General features: G+C 42.0%; 1 protein-coding gene across 5 annotated transcripts in view; it reads left to right on the forward strand.

The window, feature by feature from the left end:
- Positions 1–26,004, forward strand: part of HECW1 (HECT, C2 and WW domain containing E3 ubiquitin protein ligase 1) — a 341,519-nt gene that overhangs the window by 238,568 nt on the left and 76,947 nt on the right. For 4 of the 5 annotated variants that reach the window (XM_056520523.1, XM_056520524.1, XM_056520527.1 and 1 more), the window contains 6 exons: positions 519–661; positions 2,981–3,081; positions 4,849–6,192; positions 18,140–18,241; positions 19,370–19,520; positions 21,654–21,775. In XM_056520523.1, the coding sequence (XP_056376498.1) occupies positions 519–661; positions 2,981–3,081; positions 4,849–6,192; positions 18,140–18,241; positions 19,370–19,520; positions 21,654–21,775 (1,963 nt within the window). The remainder of the gene's footprint in view (positions 1–518; positions 662–2,980; positions 3,082–4,848; positions 6,193–18,139; positions 18,242–19,369; positions 19,521–21,653; positions 21,776–26,004) is intronic. The other variant, XM_056520526.1, reaches the window with a different exon arrangement.

Consider the following 26,004-nt stretch of genomic DNA (forward strand, 5'->3'; position numbering starts at 1 on the left):
CAAATGTTTACCTGGGGTGCCCAAACTTTTGATCCTCACTGTAGCACTGCTTAACTGTCTGTCAAAGATATGTCAATAAGGGCCAGTAGACTTAGGGTAAGCAATATGTGTTTGAGCATGCCTAAAAGTAGAATAGAAGGGCACTCCATTTAGTGATGTGGCCTCCTCATGATTTACACTGACACAATGGGGGAGGGGGGGGTTAATATTAATTTAGACTAGGTTTCGGCATGGCCATGACGGCCCGTCAACTTTACTATAATTTACACCAGTGAACTCATGTAAATCATAGTTGAAATGTATGCCTGCTCAAAGATGGCACATCTGAATAAAATTGTCAATTTTAACAGTAGGGGGAGTTTACTGAAGATCGGCATGTGAAATGGTGGTTTTAATAAAATTCACCCAATGTTCGTCCATACAAATACTTGTGCCTGATGCCACAGTGCAGTCCCATTAAAGCATTAGTAAAGGAAATCAAAGCAGGTCTTATAATGATCTCTCTCTCATTTTCACAGCTATACAGCTTTGTCTCCCTTCCAACCGATGTGCTAGAAATTGAAGTAAAGGATAAGTTTGCAAAGAGTCGGCCAATCATCAAACGATTTTTAGGAAAGCTGTCTATGCCAGTGCAGAGGCTGTTGGAGAGACATGCCATTGGGTAAGCATTGCTTATTAGCTAACCTCTGCTGGATTATGCTATATTAGATATACTGTATATCCCACAAACATTGGCTTAAAAATTGTGACTAGTAATTCAGCTAATCATTCTTTTTGGAAATTTATAGTACACCCATCTTTTAATTGAGGGCATATCTTTATAATCATGGTGCTCTGACCTCTCTTGAAGTACCCCTATCATTAGAATAAACTTTTGACATGTCCCAGAGATCGGCTGGGATCAGGATGTTAGAATTCCCACTGATCGTTAGAACGAGTTGGTAGAAGCATGCGGCTATGTGCTTCAGACGAGATGGGAAGTGAAGTTCTTTGGGGGAGGTCTTAAAGGGGTTTTCCGGCCATAGACATGTTATCCCGTATCCAAAGGATAGGGGATAAGATGTCTGATCGCGGCGGGCCCACCGCTGGGACCCCCCGTGATCTCCGCATTCTATGCCTGCCTGCTGCTCCAGTCTCGGAATCCTCTGTGTTTCCAGGATTGTAGACATGGTGTCACCCCTCGTGATGTAACACCACGCCCCCTCCATTCATGTCTATGGGAAGGGGTGTGATCAGACATCTTAGGATAGGGAATAAGATGCCAAAATACCCCTTTAACACTCAGGTCCCGGCTGATCAAAACTTTTAAATAAGATATTTTACTAAAAGAATGAATATCACAACCAGTTTAGTCATTATATATTTATATTTATGAGATGGGAAAATCCACTAAGAGTGTTGATACACTCCAGGTTTTCCACTGCTCCAAAAGCTGTAGTAAAAAAAATTGGCACCAAGTTGCGTGAATTTTGGTGTGCATTTGTTACTGCAGATTATATGATAGTTGTAGGTGAAAAAAAATAAACAATGCATTAAAAATCAGCAGTTGCAGACTATGCTACTTTTCTACACTCTTTACTCAGCAAAACCTAAACAACACCAAATCAATAAACTAATTCAAGGGCAACTGACAGGAGGATCACCCATCCTAAACTGAATATACTGGATCACAGTGTGGGTGACTCTCCTTCTGTGATCTTTACCTGACTGAAATCTGTTCAGCCATTCTAGAGACATGACTTTAAACGTATTTGCTGTTTTAGCAATAATAATGCATCTCTCTCGCATCCAACCCAATCCTTCATTCATTTTCACCTTCTCCCGATGCTGTCTGTATGTCGAGCTGGCGCATGCGCCCCATTGCTATTTTCTGCAAATTAACATAAATATGTTTATAGTCATGTATTATGTATAGTCATATCTTCAGATTGGCTGTACAGATTTTGGTCAGGTAAAGATCATTAGAGAGAGGGTCACAAGCATTATCAATTACTACAAATTTTTGTCAGATTTTTTTACACAATGTGTGGATGAAGATCCCCTCCATAATGCTGCTGCTGTAGAACATTGTGAATTTTGGAGTATCAAATCTGCAGCATATTAAGCTTGCGTGAACATACCCTAATTGTGTGCTGTACTCAAAACCTAAGAATTAATTTTTATTACTAAAGGGATGCTGACATTAAAGCATAACTCTAATTTTGCCTCAATAACTGTTTAAATCTCCCTGCTATTTCGTGGCCTTAGAAATGCCCAAGACTAAAGCGAAGACTTGCATGGGACTTCCTGCAAATCCATGCCCTGATTGTTTTAGCAGCAGGCAAGTCTCGGCCTACAAAGTTGCAGCGATTCTTAAACAAGTATCCTGCCACCGAAGCATCATCGGAGCTACACTTTAAATACATTATCCCCTTTATCTTTCAGATACACTGAAAAGAACACTGATTTAGTGATAACATTATAGATTTTATTATTATTATTATTAGAAAATGCACATAAGCAATATTTGAAACAATATGAACAATTTGTTAAATGGGTAATTTTTACACATTGTTTCAGATATTGCTTATGTGTGTTTATTACAACAGCTGAATAAAAGCTGTAATGCTATCACTAAACCAGTAACCAGTGATTTTTGGTCCAACTGAAAAAAAAAACATTTCCATTTGCTTGGAACACATTTGCTTGGATCCAATAGTATTTCATTTTATGACATGTATGGTGGTCACTGATCAGCAGAACTATGACGCTGCTGTGTTGTTTTTCCAGGAATAGCTGCGTCCATATGACTGTGACTGTACCTGGTACTGTAGCTTAGCTTATCGCAGCACTTAAATGGGCAGTACCAGGAACATCCACAATTGTTTTGACATCATTGTGCCTGAATTATCAATAAGGGTATTGTATATGACATTTCCTTGTTAAGCTAGGTAATTTTCCAGTATTACAATCTATTACTCCATTCATGTTTTATGCCCAGGGATCGTGTTGTCAGCTATACCTTGGGCCGCCGGCTGCCTACAGATCATGTCAGTGGACAACTACAGTTCCGATTTGAAATAACATCATCTATTCATCCCGGTACAGTATCTCTGCCTCCTTCAACACATATTTGTATATTTGCTTTGTTTATTTAGATCATCAATCAGAACGAGACTAATTGGGGAGTGCTATTTAAAACTTCACTTTTATTATTTATGTACTAAAAGCCACCATACAACATAAGGTGTTATAACTAGACCACCACCAAAATGATAATTCTAAATAATTCTTAGCGATGATCAGAGTTAATACCATCACCTGGATGGATTTACACAAACATATGTCACTTAATATTGGCTTATACGGTACCCGACGCGTTTCAGCTGTCATACAGAGACGGCTCCCCGCCATAGCGGGTAGCGCTTCCTCCGAGACCCGGTGAACGAGCGGTGGACTGGACCTGAAACTGTTACTAAACCGTCACATATTGCCAGCTTGATCTTCCACTGCAGTTCAATTAGGGGTGCGAACACTAGCATCGGGTGCCCCCCCCCCCCCCTTTATCTCTTATTTAGGCCACATAACATTTTGTATATATATTCTTTTGTATACTGGCTATCTTTGTCATGAATTTCTAATTGGTTACCCCTGAGGACACCCAGAAATTTGGGTAGAAACGCGTGGGGTACCGTATAAGCCAATATTAAGTGACATATGTTTGTGTAAATCCATCCAGGTGATGGTATTAACTTGGTGCATCACTAAGAATTATTTATAATTATCATTTTGGTGGTTGTCTAGTTATAACACCTTATGTTGTATGGTGGCTTTTAGTACATAAATAATAAAAGTGAAGTTTTAAATAGCACTCCACAATTAGTCTTGTTCTGATTGATGATCTACATTGTATGCTGGGAGCAAGAAGCCTGGTGCAGGCGGTTATATTTGACTATATGCACATTGACTTATATTTGCTTTGTTTATTTATCACATTATTATATGTATTAGGTATTAATCAACATATATTTCCTGATGGGTTTGAGATATGGAATATACACTGAGCTATGCCTAGAGTAGGGCCAGAGGGGCATACATTATATGAGGCATCAAATAATAGCAAACAGAGAGTATCCTTATAAACAATTATAATATATAAATAATTATGTTAAAGTGGAACTGTCAGCAGGAAAATATGGGGTGTAAATAAACCTATGGCTACATAGGGCTAGTCATCAACATTCTGGGCACAACTTTTGTATTTCAATAGTTTTCTAATTTGGGAAGATATAAGCCTATTTGTTAATATGGAAAAGAGGCTCAAGTGCTCAGGGGCGTTTTGCTAGCATGGCAAAAGCTCAGGCAAATCCAGCCTATCTCCACCTTATCACCGCCCTTGAGTACATATATACCTTTTCTGTTTGACTCATGGAAATTATAGTTACATCAGATCTTGACACAGTAAGTGGGAAAGGGAAAAAACATTCCCCTCTTCTTTGGCACCATGTTCCAGTTCTCCAAATGTTTGTATTTATATCTGCTGCAGTTGCCTTTTTTTATTTATATTATAATGAAAATGCTTACCAGTATAAACGTAATATAACATGTTTTCATTTTAATATATCTATACTGGAGGAGAAATTCTTCATATTTATGAAAGTATGAAAATGTATGTTTACAGTCCTGGCTACCCTGAAAAAAAAATGAACAAACAATGTTTCTGTATGAGCAATCCTGAAAATAGTTTAAAATATACAGTAGAGCACATATTGATATAAAGAAAACTATAGTTAGTGCTGTATTTACCTACTATATTCAGTTGTTGTCTTTGTGCAGTTTGTATACTAAATGTATCATTTATTCTTTCAGATGATGAGGAGGTCTCTGTCTCTACAGACCCTGATCCAGTGCTCCATGAAAGTCCATTACGTCACCCAGTTGAAGTCCTCTCTAATGAACCTCAGAGGAGAACCTCAGTAGCCACTGATAACCCAACCTCAGAGTTACCAAATGGATGTGTTTCTAGAGCTGCACGTGATAGACACCCAGCAATAGACACTAGATCAATAAGTCAAAACAGTTTACATAAGACAACAATAGTAACGACAGGTCATGGGTCTCTTTTGGCCAATGCGCAGGAAGACTGTGCATTGGAAAGTAGCCCAGCTAATGACCACTTACAAGTTACAGCTCCAGATTCCGAGCAGGAAATTGCCGTTCCTTCTGAAGCTGAAACCAAAGTAGAGACTAATGTAGAACCTAGTGCCACCTCTGAAGGAGTTGGCCCAGATGTAATAACTGCTATGGAGGAAAGTTTACTAGTTGAAGCAGACAAGGAGCAAGACAAAAATGGTGAAGAGCCAGAAGAATTAAGTCAGCAAGAGAATAATGAACCCAAACTTAGAAACGCTGTGAAGAGAAAAACTAGGCCTTGCTCCTTACCAGTGTCTGAATTAGAAACAGTTATAGCATCTGCATGTGGAGAACCCGAAACACCCCGCACACATTATATTAGGATTCACAACTTACTTCACAGTTTGCCATCAGCTCAGTTGGATGGAGATGGGGAAGAAGACGAAGAGCAGAACAGCATAGATATTGATGAGGAGTCAACAGTGAAGGAGATGTCTGAGAAGGACATTGTGAGTGAAACTGAAACCATGACAGCTGATCCTTCTCTTGAAAATGTAGCAGATGCAGCAGATGACCAAGAAATCAGTAGAAGTACGTTGCCCCATGATATTTCCAGTGATCACCCACCTGTCTGTAACCACCTCTGTGTGGATGGAGAGCAGCCTAGAACTGAAAGTGAGAGTGACTCTAGTCCCAGGGTTCATGGGGATCATGACTGTGACACATGTGACACCTCATGCTATAGCACTTCCTGTTATAGCACCTCATGCTACAGTACCTCTTGTTATAGCCCTTCTTGTTATGATAGCCACAATCGATTTTCCAGCCACACTCGTTTCTCTTCTGTGGACAGTGCCAGAATGTCAGAAAGTACTGTCTTCTCCTCTCAAGATGACGAGGAGGAGGAAAACAGCGCCTTTGAATCCATGCCTGATTCTAATCAAAGCCCAGAGCCAGACAGGGACCATGGTGATGGGTCAATCCAATGGTCTGATGATCTCTCTAGTCAAAGTATTAATTCAGAAAGGACTCCTGGTGTCCCAGAATCTCCAGTTGCAGGGCCAAGCAGTAGGAGAGAAGGTTAGATTGAAGCTTTTTCAATGGGTGGTTTTACAAATGGAATGTTACACACTGTATTTCATTTAAATATTTACTGTTTTACTGTATGCTTTTAATGTCATTGCAGGCATAAAATATTACTGTAAAATGTAATCATGCAAAACTACGGCATGCTTCTCAAATTGATCTGTAATAAGAATGCATAGTCCTAAAGGTAACCATACACTTTTAAAAACGATTGAACAATCGGGTTACAGTTACCTCCCCATACACATGAATGTTTAGCTCAGATGAACATTCATGTTTCCTCTAGGGGGAGGGGTAAGCCACAATCAGACAGCTCTGTCGGTGGCTTATCTCTCTCAGGACTATAGGGTCGAGAAGGTAAAATCCAACACACAAAGCCTTTCTCTTTATCAACTTACACTTGCACAGTCGTCACTGAAACCCTTATTTCAGACTTTAAGGGTACATCCAGCAGCTCAGAATACTGCTTTATAGAGGTTATGTGCTTGAATTAGTGTGTGTTCCCTTTGGCATCAACCTGGCAAGTTTCTAATATATACATGGTACATCCCCGCAAATCCCTTTCTCCTGATTACTGTTGAAGCAGTATTCCATTGTGGCACATTTTATAGCATTTTCACAGAATATGCCATACATTTCTGATTGATGCGGGACCCACCTCTGGGAAGCTGAAAACAGCAGAACAGGTTGTTGTATGCAGTTTGTGTAACTCTGCTAGGGTTCTTACCCTTCCGCCGCTCCACTACCTGCTTCTCAGCAAGGCAGCTCAGATGACAATAACAATCAGCTCCTCGTTTCCCTGGATGATTAGCAACCCTTCCCTGCTGGGCCCTGGTTATTTAAGCTGTAACAGTTCAGACTGCCTCTGCCCTTGCATGGTCTCTGATCTTCAAGCACATTCCTCTTTTTTCTGTTTGTTATTCCTTGTATGAGCCTGGAGTGGCTGACATTCCCTTTGTTCTTGATCCTGGTCCTGACTACGCTGATTTCTGGTATGGCTACTTTCGGCTCTTCCAGAGTACCCACTTTGGCTCCAGACCCCTAGTTGTGTGTTTGACCAAGTTGATGGATTCCAATATGATCACTGTTGTCTCCATCTGGTTTTGTGGTTCCTGACATTATACAAGGGCTTTGAATCCAGATGGTGGTGGGGCAGTCCACCAGTACTAAACATTTTCACTTGGATACATCTGCAAGATCAGAGGATTAAGAAATTGACACTTGTGATGCAGACCCTTTTAAATCATACAGATCACCTAGAGCTTCCTATGCCTCAACTGGGAGCTGCTTCTGCTCTTGCTTCAGAACCTATTTCTGTTGCCACAGAATCCAGTGCCACCGGTGGGTTAACTGTATCCCCCCCCCCCCCTCCACTTTCGTAGTGCTATCCTAATTAATGTCATCCTAATCATTGTAGAGGCTCTTTGAAACAAGTGAGCATTTATCTTGGAATGATAAGCTAAGATTCCTGATTTCCCTCCTTAGTGATACGAATGTAGCTTGGGCAAATATACAGCTCGGGCGCAGCAGTTGCTAAGGTGTGGCTGCATGCGGCACACATCATGAGAGTTAAGGGTGCCTGAGTTTAGCCAGGCCTATGCTTTATGGCGATCCAATGTTGACAGAGGCTTTAGAAGTGGGTGAATGAGGATCATAACAAAGAGATTCACAAACATACCGAAATCTGTACAATTAATAAATAAATCATTACTAAAGGCTCCCCCACATAAAAGCTCAAATATGATCACCATTAAGTCCATAAACAAACATTTTTCATATCTGCATTTCCCTCTCCATATGTTTGATGTCCAAAGCTTCTTTATTGTAATAAGGGAAATCTAAATGTGTGTTCCTTATTGGCCTATATACTGTATATTATCCTAGATTGAAAAGTGTATTTTGTTTTTTTATTTATTTTTATCCTGGGTTAAGTTTATTAAATTCATGCAGATGTTTAAAAATGAGGAGTTACTGATATCTGTAATTACATTTTCAGGGTTTATACATTTTATGTATTGTCAATTTTCACAATTGCTGCTCAGTTTAACTTAAATGGGCGTTGTCAGATTCAAAAACCTTTTATATGTTGTACATTTTGGCAAAATAGTAACCTTTCTAATATTCTTCATAAGAAAATTATATTTCCTTTTTATAGAAATAATGGCTTATAAAATCATGGCTTTGTCATAGCTTAAGCACATGCATGGACAAAGTCCAGTGAGGGTGGGCTAGTACTCCTCTGTGCTCTCTCCTGTCTGCTAGCACTCCTCCTTGCTCTCTCCTGTCTGCTAGCACTCCTCTGTACTCCCTCCTGTCTGATAGCACTCCTCTGTGCTCTCTCCTGTCTGATAGTACTGCTCTGTGCTCTCTCCTGTCTGATAGTACTCCTCTGTGCTTTCTCCTGTGTTATATGACTCCTCTGTGCTCTCTTCTGTCTGATAGTTCTCCTCTGTGCTCTCTCCTGTCTGATAGGACTCCTCTGTGCTCTCTCCTGTTGGATAGCACTCCTCTGTGCTCTCTCCTGTCTGATAGCACTCCTCTGTGCTCTCTCCTGTCTGATAGCACTCCTCTGTGCTCTTTCCTGTCTGATAGGACAGGAGAGAGCACAGAGGAGTACTATCATATGGGAGAGAGCACAGAGAAGTCCTATCAGACAGGAGAGAGCACAGAGGAATGCTATCAGACAGGAGAGAGCACAGAGGAGTCCTATCCGACAGGAGAGAACACAGAGGAGTTCTATTGGATAGGACTCTTCTGTGCTCCCTCCTGTCTGATAGCACTCCTCTGTGCTCTCTCCAGTCTGATAGGACTTCTTTGTGCTCTCTCCCGTATGATAGTACTCCTCTGCGCTCTCTCCTGTCCTATCAGACAGGAAAGAGCACAGAGGAGTGCTATCAGACAGGAGAGAGCACAGAGGAGTGCTATCAGACAGGAGAGAGCACAGAGGAGTGCTATCCGACAGAGGAGTGCTATCAGACAGGAGAGAGCACAGAGGAGGGCTATCAGACAGGAGAGAGCACAGAGAAGTGCTAGCACACCCTCACTTACTGAACTTTTCTCCATGCCTGTGATTCAGCTTGGACAAAGCCATGATTTTATAAGCCATGATTTCTATAAAAAGGAAACAAAATTTTCTTAGGAAGTATAATAGGAAGGTTAATGTTTTGCCAAGATGTACAACATATAAAAAGTTTTGTATCTGACAGTGCTTATCTTTTGCAGTGAAATAATCTAAAATTCAATACTATCCTGCCAGTCTCTGTGCAGCACTGTTGTTTTCATGTTTCCTGAGCTTGCTGTGGGTGGGATTACCAATATAAAGTGTTACAGTTTACTCCAACTCTTTAAGACTGTCAGAATCCGGTCTGGTAAGCGGGGAGGACACGGGTGGTGGATCCTCTGTGTCCGTGAGGTGATGATGTGGGCCATACCAGGGGAACGGAATCTAACGGGTTACTGGTTTTCACCAGAGCCCGCCGCAAAGTGGGATGGACTTGCAGCGGCAGGTAACCCCCAGGTCGTTCCACCCGATAGCGACTCAACCTCACTGACAGCTGAGACAGGCGCGGTACAGAAGGACAAGGCAAGAGCAAGGTCGGACGTAGCAGAAGGTCTGGGCAGGCAGCAACGATTTGTAGTCGGGGGCAACGGCAAGGGTCTGGATACACAGGCAATGGAACACACAAAACGCTTTCTCAGGGCACAAGGCAACAAGATCCGGCAAGGACAGGAAGGGGAAGTGGGTTTAAATAGTGTAGGGAGTGCTTGGAACTAATTGGGCCAGGCACCAATTAATGGTGCACTGGCCCTTTAAAGCTGAGAGACCTGGCGCACGCGCGCCCTAGAGAGCAGAAGGACAGGACCGGTGAGTGATACGGGATGCGATCCGCCGGCGGGTACGTCTCGCCACGGGAATCGCATCCCCACCGAGGGACACAGAGCAGCACTCCTGGTCAGCGAGTCTGATCGGGGAGCTGCAGGCAAGAGAGTAGCGCTGTGAGCGCTCCGGAGGGGAAGCGGGGCCCGGAGCGCTCGGCGTTACAGTACCCCCCCCTTAGGTCTCCCCCTCTTTTTGGAGCCCAGGAACCTATGGATGAGCTCCTTGTCGAGGATATTGTCCTCGGGCTCCCAAGACCTCTCTTCGGGGCCACAATTCTCCCAATCAACGAGAATTCTTTTTTTACCTCTGACGACCTTGGAGGCGAGGATTTCTTTTACCGAGAAGACGTCAGAGGACCCAGTGACAGGAGCAGGAACGATGACCTTGGGGGAAAAGCGGTTAAGAATGAGAGGTTTGAGAAGGGATACATGAAAGGAGTTAGGAATACGAAGAGAAGGAGGAAGATGGAGCTTGTAGGAGACAGAGTTGATTTGACTTTTGATTCTATATGGTCCGAGGTAACGAGGACCCAACTTGTAGCTAGGGACACGAAACCGAATATATTTGGCAGAGAGCCACACTTTGTCACCAGGGGCAAAGACAGGAGGAGCTCTTCTCTTCTTATCTGCATGTTTCTTCATGCGAGAAGAGGCCAGTGAGAGCGACTTTTGAGTTTCCTTCCAGATAGAAGAGAAGTCCAGGGTCAAATCATCTACGGCAGGAACTCCAGATGAAGTGGGGAGGGGGGGAAGAGGGTGACGGCCGTACACCACAAAGAACGGAGACTTGGCGGATGACTCAGAGTTTTTGAAATTGTACGAGAATTCAGCCCAGGGTAACGGGTTGACCCAATCATCTTGGCGGAAGGAAACAAAATGTCGCAGGTAGTCACCAAGGATCTGGTTCACTCTCTCCACTTGTCCATTGGACTGCGGGTGGTAGGAGGACGAGAAATTTAATTTGATCTTTAATTGATTACAGAGAGCCCTTCAAAATTTAGACACAAATTGAATGCCTCTCTCTGAGACGATATGCGTGGGAAGCCCATGAAGATGAAAGATCTGCAGAAAAAATTGCTTTGCCAACTGTGGCGCAGAAGGAAGGCCTGGAAGCGGAGTAAAGTGAGCCATTTTGGAAAAACGATCAACGACCACCCAGATGACCGTGTTGCCATGGGATACAGGAAGATCAGTGATGAAGTCCATGGCTATGTGGGACCAAGGCTGTTCAGGCACTGGCAGCGGATGGAGAAGACCTGAAGGTTTCTGACGAGGCGTCTTGTCACGTGCACATACTGTACAGGCTCGTACGAAATCGGTCACATCCTTTTCCAAGGAGGACCACCAATAGTGTCTGGCAATCAACTGTAAAGTCTTTTTTATTCCAGCGTGACCAGCCAGAAGGGAGGAATGGCCCCATTTGAGGATCCGGAGGCGAAGACGGGGAGGAACATAAGTCTTTCTTGGAGGGACAGGTACCAGAGAAGCAGGAGCAGAAGAGATCAGGCACTCAGGGGGAATGATGTGCTGAGGAAGGGTCTCGGCTTCAGAGGCATCGGTGGTACGAGATAGAGCATCAGCTCTGGCATTCTTGTCTGCAGGACGAAAATGGATCTGAAAATTGAAACGGGAAAAAAAACAACGACCACCTAGCCTGGCGAGGATTTAGCCGCTGGGCGGACTGGAGATATGACAAATTTTTGTGATCTGTATAAATGGTGATGGGGTGAAGGGATCCTTCCAGAAGATGTCTCCACTCCTCAAGGGCCAACTTAATCGGCAACAGTTCACGGTCTCCGATGGAATAATTTTTTTCTGGAGGTGAAAAGGTTTTGGAGAAAAATCCGCAAGTGACATTTTTTCCTTTAGCAGATTTTTTGTAGGAGAACAGCTCCGGCTCCAACAGAGGAGGCGTCAACCTCGAGGAAGAAGGGCTTCTGAGGATCAGGTCTGGACAAAACTGGAGCAGAGGAGAAGGCGGCTTTGAGGTGGTTAATTCTTCCTCTGCCTGTGGCGGCCAGGATTTCGGATTAGCATTTTTCTTAGTCAGTGCCACAATAGGAGCAACTATGGTGGAGAAGTGGGGAATGAATTGACTGTAGTAATTTGCAAATCTTTGGATTGCTCGCAGGCCAGTGGGACGAGGCCAATCCATTACCGCAGAAAGTTTATCAGGGTCCATTTGAAGACCTTGTCCGGACACAATGTAACCCAAGAAGGGAAGACTGCTGCGTTCGAATAGACACTTCTTGATTTTGGCGTAAAGTTGATTTTGGAGTAGTCGCTGGAGCACTTGACGAACATGAAGGCGATGTTCCACTAGGTTGGAGGAAAAAATGAGGATGTCGTCAAGGTAGACTACCACACAAGAGTACAGCATATCCCGAAAAATTTCATTAACAAAGTCCTGAAAGACTGTTGGGGCGTTGCATAGATCAAATGGCATGACTAGGTATTCAAAGTGACCATCTTTGGTATTGAAGGCTGTCTTCCATTCATCACCTGCTCGAATAAGGATGAGGTTATATGCGCCCCTTAGATCTAGTTTGGTGAAAATCTTAGCACCTCGCAGTCGGTCGAAGAGTTCGGAGATGAGAGGCAGAGGATAGCGTTTTTTTACGGTAATTTTATTGAGACCGCGGTAATCAATACAAGGGCGGAGAGATCCATCTTTTTTAGCGACAAAGAAAAATCCAGCTCCAGCCGGGGAGGAAGATTTCCGGATAAAACCTCTTTTGAGGTTTTCTTGTATGTACTCAGACATAGCTTGGGTTTCCGGGGCAGAAAGTGGGTAAATCCTACCATGGGGCGGTGTGGTACCAGGGAGCAGGTCAATAGGACAGTCATAGGGTCTATGTGGTGGTAAGACCTCTGCCTGCTTTTTACAAAAGACGTCCGAAAAGTCCTGATAGGCCTTAGGAAGACCTTGCAAAGGAGTAGCCATGGAGACTTGGCAGGAAGAAACTGGGTGAAGACATCGCTTGTGGCAAGAAGATCCCCAGCTCTTAATGTCCCCGGTGACCCAGTCGAGGCTAGGTGAATGACGTTGGAGCCAGGGCAAGACCAGAAGAATTTCAGAAGTGCAGTTGGGTAGCACAAAAAATTCAATATGTTAATGATGGTGAACTCCAACAGTCATGAGTAGCGGTTGAGTGCGGTAACGCACGGTGCAGACCAGTCTCTCTCCATTGACGGATGAAATGAAGAGAGGCTTGACGAGACGGGTAACTGGAATGTTGAATCTGTTTACTAGGGAGGCTTCAATTAAACTTCCTACTGAACCTGAGTCCAAGAAGGCCACAGCGGGCGTGACCGATCCACTTGCATAGCCTCCTCGGTAGGAGGCACTGGAACAGATTGCAAAGGATGTTGAAAGAGAGGAGCCTGGGAGGGAAACCACCTGGTGTGAACAAGATCCTTTTCCTGTCGAAGCTCCTGGCGTCTTTCCGTGAAACGCAAGTCGATGCGGGTGGCCAAATGGATGAGTTCAGACAGGTTAGCAGGAATTTCTTGTGCGGCCAGGACATCTTTGATGTGACTGGATAAGCCTTTCTTGAAGGTTGCGCAGAGGGCCTCATTATTCCAGGATAGCTCAGAGGCGAGGGTGTGGAACAGGATGGCGTATTCGCCCACTGAAGAACTCCCTTGGACAAGATTCAGCAAAGCAGTCTCGGCTGAGGAAGCCCAGGCTGGCTCCTCAAAGACACTACGTACTTCCGAGAAGGACTGGATTGTAGCAGTCGCAGGATGGTTGCGGTCCCAAAGCAGTGTGACCCATGACAAGGCCTTTCCAGACAGCAGACTGACCACGAACGCCACCTTAGACCGTTCTGTAGGAAATTGGTCAGACATCATCTCCAGGTGTAGGGAACACTGGGACAGGAATCCACGGCACTGTTTAGAGTCCCCATCAAATTTGTCTGGAAGAGACAGGTGGAATCTGGGAGCAGCCACTCGCTGCGGAGGAGATGCAGGAGCTGGCAGAGGATATGGTTGCTGTTTTTGCGGCAGAAGCTGTTGCAGCATAGCGGTCAACTGAGTCAACTGCTGTCCTTGTAGCGCGATCTGCTGTGATTGATGGGTGACCACGGAGGTTAGGTCAGCGACACTGGGCAGCGGGACCTCAGCGGGATCCATGGCCGGATCTACTGTCAGAATCCGGGCTGGTAAGCAGGGAGGACACGGGTGGTGGATCCTCTGTGTCAGTGAGGTGATGACGTGGGCTGTACCAGGGGAACGCAATTTAAGGGGTTATTGGTTTTCACCAGAGCTCGCCGCAAAGCGGGATGGACTTGCAGCGGCAGGTAACCCCCTGGTTGTTCCACCCGATAGCGACTCAACCTCACTGACAGCTGAGACAGGCGCGGTACAGAAGGACAAGGCAAGAGCAAGGTCGGACGTAGCAGAAGGTCTGGGCAGATAGCAACGGTTCGTAGTCAGGGGCAACGGCAAGGGTCTGGATACACAGGCAATGGAACACACAGAACGCTTTCTCAGGGCACAAGGCAACAAGATCCGGCAAGGACAGGAAAAAGTGGGTTTAAATAACACAGGAGAAAGCACAGAGGAGTACTATTAGACAGGAGAGAGCACATAGGAGTCCTATCAGACAGGAGAGAGCACAGAGGAGTACTATCAGACAGGAGAAAGCACAGAGGAGTGCTATCAGACAGGAGGGAGTACAGAGGAGTGCTATTAGACAGGAGAGAGCACAGAGGAGTCCTATCAGACAGTAGAGAGCACAGAGGAGTGCTATCAGACAGAAGAGAGCACAGAGGAGTGCTATCAGACAGGAGGGAGTACAGAGGAGTGCTAGCAGACAGGAGAGATCAAGGAGGAGTGCTAGCAGACGGGAGAGAGCACAGAGGAGTACTAGCTCACCCTCACTTACTGGACTTTGTCCATGCATGTGCTTAAGCTATGACAAAGCCATGATTTTATAAGCGATGATTTCTATAAAAAGGAAATAACATTTTCTTATGAAGTATATTAGAAAGGTTACTATTTTGCCAAAATGTACAACATATAAAAGGCTTTTGAATCTGACAACGCCCATTTAAGTTAAACTGAGCAGCAATTGTGAAAATTTACAATACATAAAATGTATAAACCCTGAAAATGTAATTACAGATATCAGTAACTCCTCATTTTTAAACATCTGCATACATTTAATAAACTTAACCCAGGATAAAAATAAATAAAAAACAAAATACACTTTTCAATCTAGGATAATATACAGTATATAGGCCAATCAGGAACACACATTTAGATTTCAATTATTACAATAAAGAAGTTGGACATCAAACATATCGAGAGGGAAATGCAGATATGAAAAATGTTTGTTTATGGACTTAATGGTGATCATATTTGAGCTTTTATGTGGGGGAGCCTTTAGTAATGATTTATTTATTCAATGTACACATTTCAAAATTGGCACATAAAAAGCCAAACAGGGAGCTTTTCTCCCTTCTCCCGGCTGCTTGCAGATGTATATTACAGTGCCATATGAGACAAGCTTCCGACTGCTTCTCCATAGGACCCGTCTCCAGCAGCGAGACAGTGTAATGCAATTCTATGGCACTGGGTCTTGGCGCTGAAGATGGGTCCTTTGGAGCTTGTCTCATATAGCCCTGCGATACACAGCTGAAATCAACTGGAAGCAGTGAAAAAAACTAAGGGATTTCAGGTAGACAGAAGGAGTGGGGGTATTGGCGAGACTCTTATTAGTCCTGATAGGTTTAAAGGGGTACTCCACTGGAAAACATTTTTTTTAAATCAACTGGTGCCGGAAAGTTAAAAAGATTTGTAAATTACTTTTATTAAAAAATCTTAATCCTTCCAGTACTTATCAGCTGCTGTATGATCCACAGGAATTTCCTTTCTGCCTGACCACAGTGCTCTCTGCTGACACCTCTGTCCATTTTAGGAACTATCCAGAGTAGGAGCAAATCCCCATAGAAAACCTATCCTGCTCTGGACAGTTCCTAAATGGACAGAGGTGTCAGCAGAGAGCACTGTGGTCAGACAGAAAGGAAACTCAAAAAGAAAAGAACTTCCTGTGGATCATAACAACAGCTGATAAGTACTTTAAGGATTAAGATTTTTTTTAATAGAAGTAATTTACAAAACTGTTTTACTTTCTGGCACCAGTTGATTTAAAACATTATTTTTCCAGTGGAGTACCCCTTTAACCCTTTAAGGACCAAGGACTTACAGGTACGCCCTTGGTCCTGCTCCCGTGATATAACGCGGGGTTACACGGCAACCCCGCATCATATCACGGCGGGCCCAGCGTCATAGTGAAGCCGAGACCCGCCACTAATAGCGCGCAGCGCCGATCGCGGCGCCGCATGCTATTAACCCTTTAGCCGCGCGCTCAGAGCTGACCCGCGTGGCTAAAAGTGAAAGCAAAAGCTGCCGGTTAACTCAGCGGGCTGTTCGGGATAGCCGCGGTGAAATCGTGGCATCCGGAACAGCTTACAGGACAGCGGGAGGGCCCCTACCTGCCCCCTCGCTGTCCGATCGCCGAATGACTGCTCAGTGCCTGAGATCCAGACATGAGCAGTCAAGCGGCAGAATCATCGATCACTGGTTTCCTATGAAAAACCAGTGATCAATGATAAAGATCAGTGTGTGCAGTGTTATAGGTCCCTATGGGAGCTATAACACTGCAAAAAAAAAGTGAAAAAAAAAAGTGAATGAATATCATTTAACCCCTCCCCTATTAAAAGTTTGAATCACCCCCATTTTCCCATAAAAAAAAAAAACACAGTCTAAATAAAAATAAACATATATGGTATCACCGCGTGCGGAAATGTCCAAATTATTAAAATATATCGTTAATTAAACTGCTCGGTCAATGGCGTATGCGCCAAAAAATTCCAAAGTCCATAATAGTGCATTTTTGGTCACTTTTTATATCATTTAAAAATGAATAAAAAGCTATCAATAAGTCCTATCAATACAAAAATGGTACGGTTAAAAACTTCAGATCACGGCGCAAAAAATTAGCCCTCATACCGCCCCATACACGGAAAAATAAAAAAGTTATAGGGGTCAGAACATGACAATTTTAAACGTATTAATTTTCCTGCATGTAGTTATGATTATTTTCAGAAGTACGACAAAATCAAACCTATATAAGTAGGGTATCATTTTAATTGTATGGACATACAGAATAAAGATAAGGTGTCATTTTTACCGAAAAATGTACTATGTAGAAACGGAAGCCCCCAAAATTTACAGAACAGCGTTTTTTTTTCAATTTTGTCTCACAATGATTTTTTTTTCCGTTTCACCGTAGATTTTTGGGCAAAATGACTGACGTCATTACAAAGTAGAATTGGTGGCGCAAAAAATAAGCAATCATATGGATTTTTAGGTGCAAAATTAAAAGAGTTATGATTTTTTAAAGGCAAGGAGCAAAAAACGAAAATGCAAAAACGGAAAAAACCCCGGTCCTTAAGGGGTTAAAAGTACATTGGTTTAATCAAAAGGGAGCCCTCGCACATTATGGTTTTAAAAGCATGGAAGAATAGAATGACTGCTACATGGGAGAGTTAGGGGGTTTCGAAGTAGGGAGCTGACTTTATTGTCCCATCTACAGTATTTATATGATTGTGTTTGACCCTCAAATGTGTTAAGGAAAGATTTTGCACTTGTTATGTATGTATTTTAAAAAATCTATCTATTAATTCAACTTACTCATTTATTTAGCTTTCAAATTAATATGGTGGAGTATAGGGCTATTGGTATTGATTTATTTGCAATAGCAGCTAATGGTCTTTTTTATAGTATTACAGTACTTTGGACTTTTGTAATGGTGCTGCTGAACTATTGGATGCGCTGGTGATAAAACTGCAACCTGATCCAATTGAATTGCAAACCATTTGGCTGCCCCCTTGTTAATAACTGAACAGATCTGTCTTTGGTTTATTTAAATACCCATAGAATTTTACATGAATAAGATCAAAATGTACAGTTGCATGTATGAATTATCATTGCAGAAACTTGTATAAACATTTGTGCCTCTGTACCACACTTTTCCTCTCTTTCTTTCTAGGTGACTGTCCTTTGCCACACAGTACCCCACCTGTTAGTCAGCTGCCTTCTCTGAGATCAGACCATCATCATTACCCTACTATTGATGAGCCACTTCCTCCAAGTAAAGAATTGTTTGTCACATATGGGTGCCTTCTGTTTAGCTCTGTTTATATTGGGAGTCATGGCTTCTAGTACAGGATCCATTAATAATATGTAAAATGCATTAAGTTTCATTAGGAACCCCATTATTTAACCCCCCCCTTATAGTTATGAGTCCTTCAAGTTCATATTTTCTTCAAGACAGAATAGTGCAATATGCAACTATTCTGACTGTCAAGTTCAACATAACTATAGTGTGAACAGAGTCTTGCCAACTGTCTTGAGGAGAGTATACCCATCTGACATATTTATGGTGTATCATTTTAAACCTTTGAGGTGACTGAGGATCCCCTTGGTTCTTCTGCTTCAATAGAGAAGGGGCCATATTGCAGTTTAAGGAGGTAAACAAAAGTGCCAAGCATTGGCTCTCCAATGTCTTTAATTGTAATACCCACTGATGCTTTGAAGAGTAGACTGGAATATCCACCTTTTATACATGGATTGCATATCTATACATTGAATGCCTAAGATGGGAATACTCTTCTAACAAACACTCAGCCACAGTGAAATGCTATATTTCAGCTCTGATGCCTGTAGAATTCTTAATACAAATTTTGATTATAAGGTCATGTTCAAATGGCATAAAATGCGTGTTATATTCACTATTCTGCAGACGCTGGAATCAGGATTTCCACCGTGTGCACAGTACAGCATAATCCTAGTAGAATTAATGGGACTCTGCTGCAGCGGAATTTCTGAGTGGAATATAGCCACGGTATTCCGCTTGGAAATTCCACTGTGAACATGGCCTAAAACAGGCTGAAGATCAGAAAAAAAAGTAATATAATACATTAAAACCTCCCTAAAAGACCACATGTTTTAAAAGGCCACTGCCTTTACTAAATCAGATTTCCTGTGACATATTTATACCTTATATGATATATACTTGTAATTTTCTTAAAAATAAATCACTGTATATTTATTTAGCTTTTTACCTAGATGTATTCTGTATTTATCAGTAAAATAGTTTAAACATAAACAACAGCATTTATATTACTATGTATTAGATAAAATCATTTCCATAAAATCAAAAATATACATATATCATTTTTTAAAACCATTCCTCTAATCTGTTTTCCGTGAAACATAGATTGGGAGGCCCGAATTGATAGCCATGGCAGAGTGTTTTACGTAGATCATGTGAACCGCACTACGACATGGCAGAGACCTACAACAGCTGCAACTCCAGATGGAATAAGTAGGTCTGGGTCCATCCAGCAGATGGAGCAATTAAACCGCAGGTTGGTATTAGATGAGGAATATCTGGATAGCATATACCTAGCATTTCCGTCAGAACTGTCACTGGCTTCTCAAGTGCCACAGCCTGGCACTCCTCCTCGCTTGCGCTCACCTCGCAGCACCTTTTTGGCTGATAAACAAGACTTTGTATATCAATGAGGAAGGGGCTGGGAGGTGAGGGTTAGTCACAAGGTACAAACAGCTCAGCTCCTTTTCCTTGACACTTGGCTGAGAAATAAAAGAGGGACATTTATAAGTTTGCAACCACCATGAGCCCCAAGAATGGTACAATTTGATGTTAGACCCTCAGGGCCACTTTAACAATAGTTGCAATTGACTATGAAGCCAACTGACATCCGCAGAACTGCTTTTTAAGTTTATCTGCATCCCTGAGACACAGACAAAGTTGAAGGCTCTGGTGGAGATTGCTATGGGCTCCTTACCTCATCGCTTACTTTTGAAGGCATATCCAACCCTGTGGCCTACAAGAGGCCGGAAGTGCATGTCAGCGTATATCACCACACAGCAACGTGATGATGTAAACACTCTGCTGTGTCTCAGCTCTGAAGGGATAGGAACTAAGATATCTGCGGGAGTAACAGCTCCACGTGCACTCTTTAAACCCCCCCCCCCCCCCCCCCACACACACACACACACACACACACAAACACACACACAAAGTAGCAAAATTGCAGTTTTCCTTTCCATTTTTCCCCACAAAAATATTTTTATGGCTTTGCTGTACATTTTATGGTAAAATGAATGGTGTCATTACAAAGTACAAAGTACATTTGATTGTACAAGAAACAAGCCCTCATATGGCTCACTGGATAGAAAAATAATTATGAAATGGCTCTTAGAAGGCAAAAAGAAATAAAAAAAAACACAAAAAAGGAAATTGGCTGTGTCCTAGGGGCAATTCTACTGGTATTCTACAGTCTTAGCAGAGTAAATGTCTACATACATACATTTCTTGGTAACATTGCCTCACACTTGTTAGGCTCATTGAGTGTCTTTGACATTAAAGGGGTACTCCGGTGGAAAACTTTTTTTTTTTAAATGAACTGGTGCCAGAAAGTAAAACAGATTTGTAAATAACTTCTATAAAAAAAATCTTAATCCTTTCAGTACTTTTTAGCAGCTGTATGCTACAGAGGAAAATCTTTATTTTTTTAATTTCTTTTTTGTCTTGTCCACAGTGCTCTCTGCTGAAACCTGATGCAGGTGTCAGGAACTGTCCAGAGCAGGAGAAAATCTCCATAGCAAACCTATGTTGCTCTGGACAGTTCCTTATACGGGCATCAGGTGTCAGCAGAGAACACTGTGGACAATACAAAAAAGAAGTTAAAAAAGTAAAGATTTTCCTCTGTAGCATACAGCTGCTAAAATTACTAAAAAGATTAAAAAATTTTAATAGAAGTAATTTACAAATCTTTTTAACTTCCTGGCACCAGTTCATAAAAAATAAAAAAAGTTTTCCACTGGAGTACCCCTTTAAGTATATATAATCTGGACTGAAAGCCACACTACAGGTGTCTCTAAAAAAGCAGTGCTGTGTCCATATTTTAAACCATGTAGGAGGTATTTGTAAGATGATAGAATACTTAGGCTGCATTCACATCACGATTTCTCCAATTTCTCCATCCGACCTGAGTACACGATTTGTATAACTTAAAATCGTATGAAATCGTATATAAAGTCTGATCCATTGACCTCCATTAAAAAATCGGATCCATTACACACATCCGATTTGATCCGCATCCGATTTCACACGATTTTTGTTCAGATCTGAAATCGTGGTCAAGCCCGATTTCAGACCCGAACAAAAATTGTGTGAAATCGGATGCGGATCAAATCGGATGTGTGTAATGGATCCGATTTTTTAATGGAGGTCAATGGATCAGACTTTATATACGATTTCATACGATTTTAAGTTATAAAAATCGTGTACTCATGTCGGATGGAGAAGTCGTGATGTGAATGCAGCCTTACCATTCACCAATAGCACTTGTGACCAGTTATGTTTACACTGCAAACATGCCGTGATGGCTTCAACGTGAACATTGTCTTATTATAATGAAATATCACTACATTTCTCTTGTTGTACTATTTGTAAATATGTTTTTTTTATTAAGGTATCAAAATATCCAAAGGACCATTGCAACAGAAAGGCCAGTAGAAGAAGAAGCTGTAGGTCGAAGTGACAGACTTCCTGGAGTGGGTGATTCAGAAACTGACCTGTCACAACCAAATTCAGGTACCTCTATTTTAGCTTATTAAAATGAAATGGAAAAATAAACATATGTCACCTTAGCTAATTCGCTACGCCCGACAGGCGGATCCTGCGCCTCCGCTATCTGGAAGCTGGGGTACATGTCTGTGGCAGTGCTTCCACCCAGTGGAGCATCCGGGGTAGGGATGTGGGGTCCCACTGGGAACATACTTGGTACAATGAGACTGACACAGCCTAATGTGAACTAACTTTATATAGTAAGTAGCAAATTAACAACATACATAGGATAATACAATAGTGTAACACACATAGGGATGCAATGTGGATTTTCCTCACCCACCCACTAGCACACTTGCGACCCACCCCCTTATCTTCTCCCTAATGGCCGTTGGTGCACATAGGTGTGTTGGGACCCCTATAAGTCCTGCTCCGCATCGTCACTGAAGCAGCCTGCACTGTGTAACATCCACACTGGACCTCAGAGTCTTTACTTTGAGTAAGGAGACAGATGCCCTGTAGTGGAACAGGGAAGAAGTTTGATCTTACCCTCACAACACCATTAACCAGGAGCAGTCTCCTCTCACTGTATTCACCAGACGTCTGGACTCAGTGCTTGTCTCTGCCAGCAGGTCTCTCTCTCAGCTGGTGTGGTCCTGTGTGAAGCAAGTTCTCTCAGCTAGGTGCTGTCTCTGTGGTGCAGTCTCTCACAGCTTTTTCTCTGGCTAAGCTTGTGGTCGTCTGAGCAAATCCTCAGGGCACAGGACCTGTGTGATGTCACAATCATGACAGAAGCCTCCACCAATCAGCATTATTTCTCATGAAATGGCTGCTAATCATGTGATCACAGCTCCAGTCTTTATTAAAAGCATACTAGTTCATTTGTGGTCTCCATCCGCCATCTACTGGGCATTTCAGATAATGCAGCCAACTCCACAGGGGTTACACATAGAAAACTGATTTTGTAATAGTAGGCTTTCAATAGGATGACATAGTTTTATATCTGCAGTTTTCCTTGAATAGTCAGGTGAGCATGAACTTTATTTCAATAGGGGTGTGAATACTAAACTTAAGGGGTGTGCTGAGAGTATGTCAATCAGCCTCAGTTCACACCCACCTGACTATAAAAAAGATCAATTTACCAAAGTAATAATTATTTTGTCTAAGTCCATATAATGTCATGTAACCAACACTTCAGTGGCAGTTTAAAAAAAAATAAAATAAAAAAAAAAGCATTTCTACATACTAAAATATTTCTACATTTTGAATTTATAAACTCTAGTGCGCCCAATCCTCACAATTATCACTTGGATTTTTTATCAGGTTGCTCCTGAGGCAGTTTTCATGACAGACTAAGATATATGAGGCTGCTGGGCAATTACCTTGTTTGCCTCCACCTAAAACTATAAGATCAATAAACAAATTTCAGTACCCAAAGTCGCGATTTTTAACTGAATTGCATACAAAGACTTGAAGCCTGCTATTGTAGTGGATGGAAAGAGAAAAGTGCTTCCTCATCTAAAATTGACGAACATCATAGAACCTTTACCAAGAGGCAATAAGTAGCAATAGGCTCTAAAAAGTCTTGTCTGCAGTTTACATGCAAATTTCAGGTAACTTAAAGGGGAACTCTGGTACAGAACATTTTATCTTCTATCCACAGTATAGGGGATAAGTGTCTGATCGCAGGGGTCCGACCGCTGAGACCCCCAAATTCTCCTGCCTGGCATTCCAAATCTCTCCATGCACGAGGCAAGCACTCCTGAGGCTGCATTCACACATTGCAGCAAAATATGCAATTGTGCAAATCATGGTAAAAATGTTCTACTTGTACTACAATTATATCAGCAGAAAGCATTGTGGTCATGATGTCAGCAGAGAGCCCTGTGTTTCAAAAATAAAACCATTTCCTCTGTAGAATTCAGCAGCTAATAAGTACTTGAAAGATTTTGATTTTTTAATAGAAGTAATTTACTAATCTGTTTAACTTTCTGGCACCAGTTGATTTAAAAAAAAAAGTTTTCCACAGGAGTACCCCTTTAAAGGGGTTATCCAGGAATAGAAAAGCAGACCTAAATTCTTTCAAAAACTGCTCCCGTCTGTCTCCAGGTGAGTGTGGTTCTGCAGCTCAGTTACATTGAAGTGAAAGGAGCCGAGTTGTAATACCACAGGCAACCTGGGGCAGATGTTGAGCTGTTTTTGAAAGAAAATAGATCTGTTTTTCTATTTCTGGATAACCCCTTTAAAGGGGTATTCCAGGCCAAAACTTTTTTTTATATATCAACTGGCTCCGGAAAGTTAAACAGATTTGTAAATTACTTCTATTAACCTCTTAAGGACCCAGGACGTATGGGTACGTCCTGGGTCCCGGTCCTGCGATATAACGCGGGGTCACACGGTGACCCCGCATCATATCGCGGCGGGCCCAGCGTCATAGTGAAGCCGGGACCTGCCTCTAATAGCGCGCGGCACTGATCGCTGTGCCGCGCGCTATTAACCCTTTAGCCACGCGGCTCAGCTTTGAAGTAAAAGTGCCTGGCAAGCTCAGGGAGCTGTTCGGGATCGCCGCGGTATAATCGCGGCATCCCGAACAGCTGTAGCACAGGAGGAGGTCTTCTTACCTTCTCCTGTGCTGTCCGATCGCCGAATTAATGCTTCAAGCCTGAGATCCAGGCTTGAGCATTCAATCGCCGAAAACACTGATTGATCCATTCCTATGGAGATGGATCAATCAGTGTAAAAGATCAGTTAATGCAATGTTATAGCCCCCTATAGGAGCTATAATATTGCATAAGAAAAGTGTAAAAAAATCATTAACCCTTTCAATTATCCCTTCCCCTAATAAAAGTTTGAATCACCCGGCATTTCCAGAAATAAAAAAAAACATTATGTAAATAATAATAAAAATAAACATATGTGGTATCGCCGCGTGCGGAAATTTCCGAATTATAAAAATATACCGCTTTTTAAACCGCTCATTCAATGGCGTACGCGCCAAAAAATTCCAAAGTCCAAAATAGCGCATTTTTGATCACTTTTTATACCACAAAAAAGTTAATAAAAAGTGATCAAAAAGTCTGATCAGAACAACAATGGTACTGATAAAAACTTCAGATGACGGCGCAAAAAATGAGTCCTCAAAGCGCCCTGAACACAGAAAAATAAAAAAGTTATAGGGGTCAAAAGATTACCATTTTAAACGTATAAATTTTCCTGCAGGTATTCATGATTTTTTTCGGAAGTGATACAAAATCAAACCTATACAAGTAAGGTATCATTTTAACCGTATGGACCTACAGAATAAAGAAAAGGTATCATTTATTGACAAAAAATGTACTGCGTAAAAACAGAAGCCCCCAAAACTTACAAAATAGTGTTTTTTCATCAATTTTGTCGCACATTGATTTCTTTTCCCGTTTCACCGTAGATTTTTGGGTAAAATGACTAATGTCATTACAAAGTAGAATTATTGACGCAAAAATTAAGCCATTATATATAATTTTAGGTGAAAATTTTTAAGAGTTATGATTTTTTTAAGTTAAGGAGGAAAAATTGAAAATGAAAAAACGGAAGAAGCCCAGGTCCTTAAGGGGTTAAAAAATCTTAATCCTTTCAATAGTTATTAGCTTCTGAAGTTTTCTGTCTAACTGCTCAATGATGATGTCACGGTCCAGGAGCTGTGCATGATGGGAGAATATCCCCATAGGAACTGCACAGCTCCCGGGATGTGAGTCATCAGAAAGCAGTTAGACAGAAAAAAACAACTCAACTTCAGAAGCTAATAACTATTGCAAGGATTAAGATTTTTTAATCCAAGTAATTTACAAATCTGTTTAACTTTCCGGAGCCAGTTGATATATAAAAAAAAGTTTTGGCCTGGAATACCCCTTTACGTTGGTCTCATTAGGTCAAGTGAACCAGCCCTTCTCTTTGCAAAGCTAGAGGATTCATGGGAAATGTAGACACTTTGAATTTTGATTTAAACATGTCTGAAAATCCATTCACACCACATCAGCTAAATCAGGTGGGCAAAAGTCATGCAGAGGACCTCTACATTATTCTCTAATAATAGCCTATACTGCACTATATAAAAACATTCCCTTAGCTTTGCTGTAAGTGTATTACTTCACTGCTCCCACAGTGCACTCTTACAGTAAAGTTTTAAATGTAGCTTATATTTCAGTCATAAAAGTAGTAAAAACTAAGTAAAGCAAAGGATTTAAAAATATATGTCCTATATTTCACTTAAATAAAAC

Source organism: Hyla sarda, chromosome 5, assembly GCF_029499605.1.
Source record: "Hyla sarda isolate aHylSar1 chromosome 5, aHylSar1.hap1, whole genome shotgun sequence".
NCBI lineage: Eukaryota > Metazoa > Chordata > Amphibia > Anura > Hylidae > Hyla > Hyla sarda.